Here is a 12,189-nt window from a genome sequence, read left to right on the forward strand (position 1 = left end):
ATGATTTTTTTACACAATCGCCGGTAGCCTGGTAATTATTGGAATCTAGTTGCGGTGGCTTCAATGGAGCAACAGTTAATGCGTTACCCAAAAAAATGGAGCATTAGTTAATGACTCCGACTTGGCCAATATGTTTCAACCACGCCGGAAGTTGATGGTGTAGAGGGTACAATAATAGCGGGAGAAATGTGGAGGCGGTTCCGTAACAGCCTGGTCCCACGGGTTGTTGCAGCGAAGAGGAACCGCAGACTACTTGCTATTGCGATTTTTATATTGAGATATGTTATTTTGTATTTTTTAATCCTTTTAATTTTTATGTTAGCAGAGAACACAAGAGAATACAAAATAACAATTTCTTTTATATTTCTATTTATTTGGTATTTTTATTTTATTACCAGTATACACCTCTCCCCATATATAATATAACTATGTATTTTTTTTACGAAATTTCCTTAACGAAAATAGAAGTATATAATGCTTCTTAATTTTTTTTTTTTTTTTTTTTTACTAACTAAAAAGAAAGTCACGGTACACAGAGAGAGAGAGATTATTATAGAAATAGCCATTTGCCTGGGAAAAATAAGGAAGAGGAGGAAAAGGCACTGAAGAATGAAACTCTGGTCTGGTCCATCAGAACCGCAAACACTCCCACTTCGAGCGCCTACTCTTCTTGTACAACCAACAACCGTGTCCGCTTTTGTAACCTCACCGCCACCGCCACCGCCACTGCCACTGTCACTGCCATTAGTTGTAGCATCAGTGATAATAAGTCAGCAGCTGCAGCTGCATTGCAATCGCATCACAGAGCACAAACAGGATGGGCAACTGCGGCACTCGAGAGGAATCTGCTGTCGTCTCCCATGCTCAAGGTTGCTTTTCTGCTTCGTCTCTTCTATCTTCCCTTTCCTTGCTTTTTTTTTCTTTTAATTACTGATTTTCCTCACAATTTCTCCTACCCCATCTTGAGTTCAGATCTAGGGCTTTGTTTTTCCCTCTTTCTTCCTCATGCTCATTTTTCATAGCTCTTCTACTGTTAATTCTCTAAATTACTGTATAATTTATTCAATTCAAGGGCATTTCAGCTGGAAGTTCTGTTTTAGCTCAAATGTGATGGATACAACTTTTTTTTTTTTTTTTTTTGCTTTTGTCTTTAAATTGAGCAGTTCAACAGCTCCACATGTTAAGTAAAAATGGCAACACTCCCACTCCCGCCGACAAGGACAAGGACAAGAAGCACAATCGGTCGGTGTCAGATCTGAGCGATCCTTCAACCCCTCGCAACTTTGAGGACTCCCGAAAGAATGCCCTCCTCTATACCCACGTGATTGCCTTCACATTATACGAGCTCGAGACTATCACCAAGAGCTTCCGCTCCGATTATATTCTCGGCGAAGGCGGTTTCGGCACCGTCTACAAGGGTTACATCGACGAGAATGTCAGGGTTGGCCTCAAATCCCTCCCCGTTGCAGTTAAGGTTCTCAACAAGGAGGGCCTTCAGGGGCACCGAGAGTGGCTTGTAATCTCTCTCTTTCCTTCCATTCTTCTATTCTCTCCTGCACATTTATTTTCTTTATCTATTTCCGTTTCTTTACGTACTTACATGTCTTCTCTGTATGATATTATAACAGACTGAAGTTAACTTTCTCGGCCAGCTAAGGCATCCAAATCTGGTTAAGTTGATTGGATATTGTTGCGAGGATGACCACAGGTTACTCGTTTACGAATTCATGTTCCGCGGCAGCCTTGAGAATCACCTCTTTCGAAGTATGCACATCTTTATCTTATTATCAGTTTTAGTGCTTTTTGTTTTTTTTCCTATTTTGCGGAGTTCTATTTAGTTCTATACCGATCTCATTGGCATTGTGATTTAGCTGTTAAAGGATTGATAACTTGATCAAAGCAGTGTTCCTGCAACCACCAGAAAACTTGTTCTGTGCCCATAATTCTTACTTTCCGTTGGTGCATTGTAAGAAGCTACATAAGATGGTTGAGAGCTGAAATTTTTGACAGGAGAGTGAGGTAATTCTGAGGGGAGGGAAAGGTAGTTGGTACATATCTGGTTCCCCTTCTGTAGGAGTCTTAGTGATGTCACACAATATTCGTCCTCTAAGAGTTTAAGATCCCAAACTACTGTTCTACCTCTGGAACATGAAGTGTTGAATGGGCTTTGAATTCGCTCAACCCTATCTTTTTGCTTTAGTGAAATGTTTATAGTAGTTTAGGATGGAACCACTATACCTCGTGGTCCATGAAAGGTCTCATCCCGATTTTCAAAGGGATGAGCAATATTTATTTTGGAAGGAAGAAGATGAGTTGTCACTTTTTTTAATGAAATAAGAAAATAACTTTTTTTTTTTAAGAATATTAATTTTTTTTTTCTGAGCAGAATATTATTAATTATAAGTAATAGTATTCTCACTATTATTACTCTTATTGTTTTTCTTTTAGAAAGAGCTCTTCATCTAGAACCAGCCCTTGAAAACCAAGTGGCAATAACGGGGTTAGGTTAGATAATAAGGTGTTACTCACCCTTTTCTCCTGGCCTAAGAGCGGGTCTTTGTTGATGGAATATAGCCTTTTCCAGTTTCAATTGAATCAAGCAAGATAGGCACAACAATGTTTATTGTCTTTCAGTTGAGAGGGCATTTGACCGGATCAATTCTTTGGCCCATTTCCAGTTTATTTTTTTATTTATTTTTTTAAAAAAAAATTTAAAATTTTTTAAATTTTTTGAGCTTTGTATTTTATTTTTATTGGGGTGTTTGTAGGAGTCCCCCACCCCCTTCTCTTGTAACTTTTTTAGCTTTAATGAATTTTATCTTATCCATAAAAAATAAGAAGAAGATAGGCACAACAATGTACAATACAAGATAAAGCATGACTAAATAAAGTAAAACAAGCAAGTCAAAAGAATAATGCCTTTGTTGGGTTTTGGGCTTGACCTTAAAAAAAGGATGTTAAGGTATCTCACTTGAGTGAGAATCAGATCTCCATGTAATTCATGGGTTGAACTATATTAATGGCTCTCAATCAATAAGTGGGAAAGATTGATTTTTGAGTTCTCTAAGCCCATAAGAACCCGGGGAAATTTGTGCATGCGGTCAAAATAGTCCAATTCTGTTATGGGGACTCCTACCAAAATTTCCATATTTGGTAGCAAAGTCAAGAACTCCTTTAACCATAATTAAGTGGTTCAAGTGGTTTACAATGGGGTTTAGACAATGAGCATAAGTACTCAAAATGGTGGGGAGCAATTGCACGGCTCAAGGGGTTGGTACAACCTCCACCACTTAACCTCATCTCTAGAACACATAATCAAGCCCTCAACATTTTCAAAGATGATGCTGAACTGAACCATCATCTATGTGTTTTACTTGTTTCCTAGTGCATCTAGTTATTCTAAGTCCCTTGTGAAGAGTGTTAGATATTTGCCAGTTGAACTTCCCTTCCCATAATAGGATTTAGCAACTTTTGGATGCTACTTCTTATGGGAACTTATGCAGAGTTTGATGACCACATGAGAGTTATCCTCAGTTTCTGCTTGATCTTTGTGAAACATGTGAAGCAGATAGTTTAAGAGAGCGTCAAATCCAAACCAGTAGAATCAAATATGCAAAATTTTAAGGGATCAAACCACAGAAGATATGTCAAATACATTTTTTGTGCACTTATATTTGTGACACCTGCTGATGTTTGGTGATAAATCTTATGATATTTGTGCAAATAGTTAGTTACTTGCTATGTCAATTTTGCCTGGTTTGGTTCACAAGACACTTGAGACACCCTTTAATGAAATCATATTACACAATAATTTATGAAAGTGTGAGCAATCTAATTTTTGTGCTTTTGATGATTTATTGGGAGAAAGGCATTGCTAATCAAAATTTGTTATATATTTTTCTGACATCATTTAAAGCTATGACATTTTACTTAGTTTTGGCAATGTTTTTGTTAACTCAAGTTAATATGACTTTTGCTGAGGCCTTCAGAGGCGGCTGTTCCATTATCGTGGGCCACAAGAATGATGATTGCTCTTGGAGCTGCCAAAGGTCTTGCTTTTCTTCATAATGCTGAAAGGCCTGTTATCTACAGGGACTTCAAAACCTCTAATATACTATTGGACTCTGTAAGTGGTGTTTCTTCCTACCCCTCCCTTCTTCCTCCTAGCTGGTGTTTTTTAAACCTCTTATGGCCACCCTTCTTGGTAGGGGGATGATTTATTTCTATTCATCTCGCTATTTGCCAATGAGTCTGCAGGATTATACTGCAAAGCTTTCTGATTTTGGGCTTGCTAAAGCTGGACCACAAGGTGATGAAACCCATGTATCAACTCGAGTAATGGGTACCTATGGTTATGCTGCCCCTGAATATGTGATGACTGGTACAGTTTCCTTATATCTAAAAAATGCTTGATTTATCAACAACTACATTGACTTGACGATAGGTAGATAGAAAAAGAATTTCATAATTAAAAATATAATCAACTGGGAAATGAATTTGGATCTTTATCTTGTAAGAGGTCCCTATCTCCGTAGTGATCATGGATACAAAGGTACGAGCTTATAGAACAGATCCTGTTCAAGTAAGGTTGTACTTGTAAGAGGTCCCCAATTGCTAATATAAGTCTCCAAGCGGATCTGACATTGTTCAAAATAGGTTTAATTTGGAAACTTGGATTTTTAAAGATTAAGATACCTGGCAGATGCATTCAATCGAAAATCTTTGGTTCTTCAGCTACTATGTTCACTACCCCGAGAAAAATGTTGATGGAATGAGAGGTGTTGGTCTTATACAAGGTTTTCAGTGTTTACAGTGGTTGGAAGTTGAGCATGAATTTTACTTGATTGGGAAACTTCAATGTTTGTTGATCATTGCTCAAATCCTCTAATAATAATATCCAACAATAAGCAAGGAATAGAAGTAAGACACAACAAATCTGTTTGATAACCTTAAAGAAAAGAAAATGTATGAGTGGTGCTTCCCTTGTTGAGCATTTTGTTTTCATCTATTTTTTTCTTTCGTCTTTTGTGTTGATCATTGCTCAAAACCCTAAAACCTGCCATATTTGAAACCTTTAAAACAATAATAGCTTCAAACTCCTTCACAAACGGCATTTATATTGTAAACAAGACAAGTGACGCTCAAATGTGGAACTCAGGTGTATTGGTTGCCCTTTTATCTTTGTTCTGCTAACCATTGTGTCAAATCATTTCAGTTATTTTTAATTTTATTGCTTTTAGTGAATGACGAAAGCCATGATTTATACATTGTGGATGTGTCTAGATTTCATGTATCCTATACTTCAGGAGTACCAATTTATGTGTATTTGTTTTTCTGAACGGGGTGTTTATGAAATGAGCAGGGCACCTGACTGCCAGGAGTGATGTGTACAGCTTCGGAGTTGTTCTTCTGGAGCTTTTGACAGGAAGAAAGTCTGTTGATAAGACGAGGCCAAGCAAGGAGCAGAACTTGGTAGATTGGGCCCGGCCAAAACTGAATGACAAGAGGAAGTTGCTACAAATAATCGACTCTAGATTGGAGAATCAGTACTCGGTAAGAGCAGCACAGAAAGCCTGCAGCTTGGCTTACTATTGTTTGAGCCAGAATCCCAAAGCAAGGCCCTTAATGAGTGACGTAGTTGAAACTTTGGAACCTCTACAAAGTTGTAGCGATGGTGTGAAGGAAGTCTCATCATCATCAACTACTGGTGGTGGTCAATTTGCGATGGCTGGAATGCCAAATTACCGAATGCATCACAGGTTTGCCAACAACGTTGTTCCAAGTGCTGGTTGTCGATCTCCCAACCCAAATTGTTCTCCTGGCGGCCCTGCGGCATGCAGGGTTAGGTGAGAGGAATCTCACGCATCTGTATGCTTGTTTGGTGTGTTTCCCCCCTCTTGACATGACAAAATTCTCTTGTTTGCCTCGTTGTATCTCATGTACATGGTATCTGGTGATCCCAAGCCTTTGTTGATGATTTTTCTCCGGCTTGGTGCTTCTAGCAATGTGAAAAGCTATTTTACCATGCGAACATTAATTACAGATTCGTGAGGTGATGCCAAAAGTCTGCCTCTCGGTCACTTCCGCATCATCTTCTTCAAGATTATTGTTTGCTTGTATCAATGTTCTGGTTCTATTTGCTTACCAAATGTGAATTGCCATGTGAATAGCTATTTCACCATTGCGAACATTAATTACAGATTCGCAAGTTTTTTGAATATGATGCTCCAATTCTTGTTTAAACCTTTATGGTATTGCTTTTGAGAGATTGCTCTATTTTCCTAAATTTCAATCTATTTAAAGAGGAAAAATTACAGTTTACCCCCCAAAGTTGACAACGTTTTTCAATTCGAATATCAAAATTTCAATTTTTGCAATTCACCCTCACAAAGTTTTAATTTTTTTTTTCAATTCGACCAATATTATTCCAAAATTCTCATATTGTCCATGATTTTTATTTTTATTTTTATATTTTTTATGAAAAATAAATAAATAAATTTGAGGGTGCAAAAATGGTCAGATGGCCAAAAGGGGTGGCTATGGACACCTCAATTTTTTTAAAAATTTTTTTTATAAAAAATAAAAAAATAAAAGTTATGGGCAATATGAGAAGTTTTGGATACAATTGGTCAAATTGCAAAAATTAAAACTTTGGAGGGTTGGATTGCAAAAATTGAAACTTTAGTGTTCGAATTGAAAAACGCTGTCAACTTTGGGGAGGTAAACTATAATTTTCCCTTTAAAGAATTAAGCTACTTTTCGCTTTTTCATTCAAATGCATTCGATGTTGGCTTCCCTATTCTTTGTCTTTATCATTTATATACTAATTTTGTTATTTATTCCTTTTTAATGGTTTCTTTATTCTCATAATTCGATATTTGATAACAAATGCATGTTCCTAAACCTACAAAAGAGTAAGAAGCTACTTTGAAGTTTGAAGTTTGGAGTTTGGAATTAAAAAATTACCGTTAGTGACAATCTGCTAATTTCTTGAACTTTATCCATAGGCATTGCTATTTGCAACTTCCCATGGGCCATGAGCCCATGAGCAACATAAACCTGAAAACATTATTTTGATCTTGAGGAGATTTGAAAACTCATCCAAAATTTAGGAAGTAAGAATATTTCGGAAGAAAAAGGGGGAAAAAAAAAAACCTAGAAATACAATATGAGATGGCCAATCCTCTAGACTATCAAATATATGTGCTGCATAAATGATTGTGGCACCTTGCTCTACACACTCCCTTTTTAGAAACCTTATAAGGTCAGCCCTCTATATCAAGGCCAACTCTTATTTTATCAAAAAGAACTTAGAAAAGTATGCAGGCAAACTAAGGCTCTGTTTGTTTCAATGTAAAATATATATTTTTTTTATTATAAAATTATTTTTAAGAAAATAATTTTAGCTAAAAACATTTTTCGATATTTGGCTAAGACAGAAAATCAACAACAACCGCTAGCCATCAAAAATTGCCGGTGTTTGTGTCTTCAATAAGTTTATAATATTAAATTGATTGATATCTTGTTTAGTATTTAGTATTAATTATAGGTTTGACTCTAATGTATAATAATAACATTAATTAGGATGTTCAATGAGAAGAATCAGATATTATATTGTGATCTGAGTCCGGCTGGCATGGGCTCGGGTACACTTATTGACGCTGCTAGAGTGGGCTTATCCTGAAAATTAACTTTAAAACCAGAGTCCATCAGCATTTGAAAAACAAGTGCCCAGATAAAGCTGGAAAACTTGCGTTGATGCCTGGTGGTCGATTCCCCCTTATCCAGGGAGGCAAAAATATCCGTTCGTTTTCCCCACTTTCCCAACAAACCTCTTCTCCACTGCTTTCCACCACACAAATCTTTTCAAACGCTAAATTCTCTCTCTCTCTCTCTCTCTCTCTCTCTCTCTGCTGGGGATGTTGGTGGTGTTTGCATGTTTGTTCGTCTATGAGCCATGGACAGTTTCACAATCTCAAACATCGTGAAGTTGTTACCGTTGCTATTCATCTTTGTTCAGTTCATCGTCAACCTAATTGGTAAGTTTGCCGCATATATATATATATATATATATTCTGATTTTCAATTGAAAAGTGAGTACCTAATTACCTTGTACGTTGTCATGTAAATTGAAAATTACATGGATGATGGATCCGTGCAGGATCCCAGGCGGAGCTGATGCCACCAGTTGATGAGCTACAGCCCGTGGGTCTAACCGAGTACCGGATGGTTGAAGCTGATTCTCACGATGCACGACGGAGGTTAGCGCCCTTCCAGCTTTGTTTGTTATGCAAGTGCTGCGCTGCTGCCGCCGCCACTACCAGCTGCACTACTATGCCTTGCTGCTTTGGCATCGACTGCCAGCTTCCTAACAAGCCTTATGGAGTCTGTGCTTTCGTACCCAAGAAGTGTGACTGTATCTCTTGTGCTGTCTAAATTAACTTTTCCTTAATTTCCGTCTTCATCAATATCCCTCCCTCCCTGCCTCCGCAATTTCCACAACAAAAAAAATAAAAAAAATTACGTGGATATATAACATCAATGATATATACACTTGTATGTAGACTACAATTATTTGCTGAAATTAAAGAATGAATTAAGGTGAAAAAGGCCAAGCCCCTGTATCTAACGTATGATTTGTTTATAACAATATTCTCATCTCTTCTATAAGTTAGCACGAGAAAGTTGCCACGGTATTGTATTTTGTTTATATATATATATATATATATATGTTCACATGCAATGATCGATGTGCAGCATCAGGCAAGTTATTGCTGTTCTAATTAAGCTCTTTTATGCAGAGTTAATTAAATAGAATGGGTTGAAATATTGTTAAATTTTAGGGTACTTCAGCTTTCTAGAAAACAAGATTACAGGGTTTGGTTACTATATATCCATATATATAAAGATTCCCAATTAATTAACATCTCTCCCAGCTACCAAGCATATATGTTTTACTTTTAATATTACCTATTTTCTGTAACATAAAGTAAAATTGCGAAAAGAATCAGATCATAGCCTGCAAGAGTTTATAATTAAGCACATATCGAGAAACAAATAGGACGATTGACGAAGAAAGAAGAAATCATTATAATTGTTAAAATTTATATTTAAATAATTAGATTCACTTTTTTTTATTAATTTAAAATTTTGTCATAAATGCTAATCATTTAACGTGATATTAGAGCGAAAGTTATTTTGGTCATATAGATATATCTAGAAACTTTCTCTTTAAAGCTGAAGGGGTTGAAGACTATAAAGAACAAAGCCCAACTTCGTTCTCCTCTTCTGCAAACCAAATACAGTCTCTTTGCCAAGAAGCCTAAGACCCTTACGATCTTGGTGAAGATTGAAAGCCTAAGCCTACACACATCAATTACTGTTCATCACTGTTCACAGCAGTCATCACTGTTTTGGCAGTCATTATTGTTCATCACTGTTTTGTCGGTCATTATTGTTCAACACTGTTCATCACTGTTTTGTCAGCCATTACTGTTTGGTAACATTCATCACTGTTCATGTCAGCTGTTACTGTTCACCTACAACATCTTTATTTTTATATAAATAAGCATCCTCTCGTTTGTAATAAACATTCGATTCTTCTGAATTTTAGAATACTCTTTCTCTTCTCTCTCACTGAACATCAGTAATATTTCACAAATATGTATGTCAGAGTTCTATCCATATATTACATAATGTTTCATTCAATGAAAGTTTTTTTAAGCTAATTTAATAGCATCATAGTAAGTACTTATTTTCATATATCCTATTTTCATTATATTGATCTATGAATTTGTAATTCCAACTGAAGTATCTTTAACATTTTATATTTATTTTTATGTTTATATCTTTGTGTATCCTTCTAGATATTCTGTTCATATTCAACCTAGATTCTTTCAAGCAGTCTCTGTTTAAATTCAACACTATGTCTTCAATTCTTCCGCTTATGCTAACTCACTTGGTGAGAAAATATATATGGATATGATCTCCCACGATTCTAATTTCTATTGCTTGATTGATTAAACAGTGTCGCCCCAAACTGTACCTCCGTAGTCAACGACCAACGATCACACATATATTTTTCTTTTGTTGTGAAGGCAGCAAGCAAGCAGCATTTTTGGATCGACGCGCGCATGACTGATCCTCATTATTAATGTTTTCTGCTTCTTTAATTTTCTTTTCAATTGAATTATTTTTCTGAGCTCGAGCAATATTATTAATTAATGTCGTCTATTAATAACAGATAATAGGATAGAGAAGTTAGTCAGATTGCAATTCGCTTAAGTTGTAGTAATTAAGACATCTGTTCTACTCATGATCTGGGGATATAATATTATACAAACAAAACGAAAAGCTTTTGATACTGCTTATCACTTCCCCTCCACCCAATTAAAAGAAAACCTCGTGCCCCCCAAAAGTGTAGGCATGAGAGGAAGAGGATTAGTTAAACAAGGCCAGAGAAATGAATTAATCCTGTAACAATCGGCCCTGGCCTCTAACGTGTGTTATCACTTTCTATTTATCAAACTATAGATTAAACATTAAAGAATACAACCCCATATACAAATCTTAAATAAATGTGCTATATATTCCAAGTGCTGATGTTAATAAGGCCACTTACATATAATATATACTTTGTTATTTAATTAATTCAACCCTAAATACTATATATGCCCGCCCATATATAGTACCAAGACATTGTAATCCAGCTTCTAGGACGTTCCCTAGTTTTGTGACTCGACTACAAAATCGCTACTCCAATATTGGACCCTATACTCAATGTGGTGATGACTTTAATGCTAAATTATACAAATTTTAGTACAACTCATCCTTAAAATTAAGTCGATTAGTAAGGTACTGATCAAGATCGCTTATTTGTATATTACTAAAATTATACTTAATCCATATGGGGCACTTAGAATTGTACCATACACCACCTTAATTCCACTACCCCATGAGGCTATCACTCTCCATAACTGAATCTGGGGAATTGAAGCGAAAATGTCCAAATCAATAACGAATGTGGTTCTAGCTAGATATAAATTTGTCTTTGTCATCTGACCAGCATCATTATTCTACCACAACAAAATAATCCTAATATTAATTGATAATTCTCATTAGTTTTCTACAATTTTTTTTCTTCAATTTTCTAAGAAACATAATTAGAACTAGAGTGACTATTAATTGGTAATTAATTTTGCAATGAACTTGCTAATTAATCACCCACTTTTTCTTTTACAATATTTTTTTATTTTTTATTTTTTATTTTTGCCCGGGGAGGGTGGGGGGGGGGGAAGGTGTACGGGCGAATGCGTTAATGGATGCCAGTTTCTTACAAAGAATCCATATTTGTCTTGTATAATATTACATAATTAGTTTATCCTATAGGACAATAATAACCCCACATATGCAACAAGTGATTAGTACGTAAGTGCTTTCGTGACTCAATCCTCGGGGCACTAAACCAAGTTGCTTAATTAACTACTTCTTAAACCAATATTTTAGTGGCACCAATATTAGTATTCAAATTGTTAATGAAGGCATAAATCATCCTTTCATTGACTTATCTATCTGTCATTCATTCTAATCCTTATTCCCTTCCTGTACTTGACATTAATTTCTTGTTTTTTTTTTTTTTTTTTTTTTGGATTTTCAGAATCATGACAGGCAGCAAGAGAACAAGAAATCAGCTTGGTTTCCAACCAAAAATCAAAAACCATGTACTATGAATATATAGATCTGCCCTGCTTTGAATACAACTCGCCAAGAGCAATTAAGTTGATAGAATATCTCCACTTGAAATAGACAAATGAAAAAAGAGAAGCAAATTTCAGTATGACGACAAATTTGATCACATGGAGTTTGAACGATAGAGCTAATTGATTGAAATCAGTAACCACTAACCAATGTATCTTCCTCATGAATTCCATTTCATGTTATATATATTGGTAAATGCTAAATGGTAATCATCACTTGCAAACCACACGCGACAGTTAGGCCCACGGCGTACGAGGGGCGTCATTTTGTCCATATAACTTTACCTGCATGCATTGCCCAACTCCATCCAAAACAAGCTACTTAATTATGATGTTTAGTAATGGGTTCCCAAATCACAATGATGATTCCCCTTAATTCCTCGACCATGCACTTAATTGTTTAGATTTGTGCTTCGTATGAACATAATTAATA

At 35.9% G+C, this 12,189-nt stretch overlaps 2 protein-coding genes across 2 annotated transcripts; both read left to right on the forward strand.

Annotated features, from left to right (window-relative positions):
• The first annotated feature begins 549 nt into the window (after positions 1 to 549).
• On the forward strand, positions 550 to 6,277 carry LOC132191512 (Protein kinase superfamily protein). The gene is made up of 6 exons (XM_059606568.2): positions 550 to 869; positions 1,164 to 1,516; positions 1,629 to 1,764; positions 3,990 to 4,126; positions 4,258 to 4,381; positions 5,363 to 6,277. The coding sequence occupies exons 1-6, from the start codon at positions 818 to 820 to the stop codon at positions 5,848 to 5,850; spliced, it is 1,290 nt and encodes a 429-aa protein (XP_059462551.1). The 5' UTR covers positions 550 to 817; the 3' UTR covers positions 5,851 to 6,277.
• Positions 6,278 to 7,748: 1,471 nt separating this feature from the next.
• LOC132161931 (uncharacterized) lies at positions 7,749 to 8,464 on the forward strand. Its single transcript, XM_059572149.2, has 2 exons — positions 7,749 to 8,039; positions 8,162 to 8,464. The coding sequence occupies exons 1-2, from the start codon at positions 7,958 to 7,960 to the stop codon at positions 8,434 to 8,436; spliced, it is 357 nt and encodes a 118-aa protein (XP_059428132.1). The 5' UTR covers positions 7,749 to 7,957; the 3' UTR covers positions 8,437 to 8,464.
• The last annotated feature ends 3,725 nt before the right edge of the window (positions 8,465 to 12,189 follow it).

The sequence above is a fragment of the Corylus avellana genome, chromosome 10 (genome assembly GCF_965113065.1).
Source record: "Corylus avellana chromosome 10, dhCorAvel1.hap1.2, whole genome shotgun sequence".
NCBI lineage: Eukaryota > Viridiplantae > Streptophyta > Magnoliopsida > Fagales > Betulaceae > Corylus > Corylus avellana.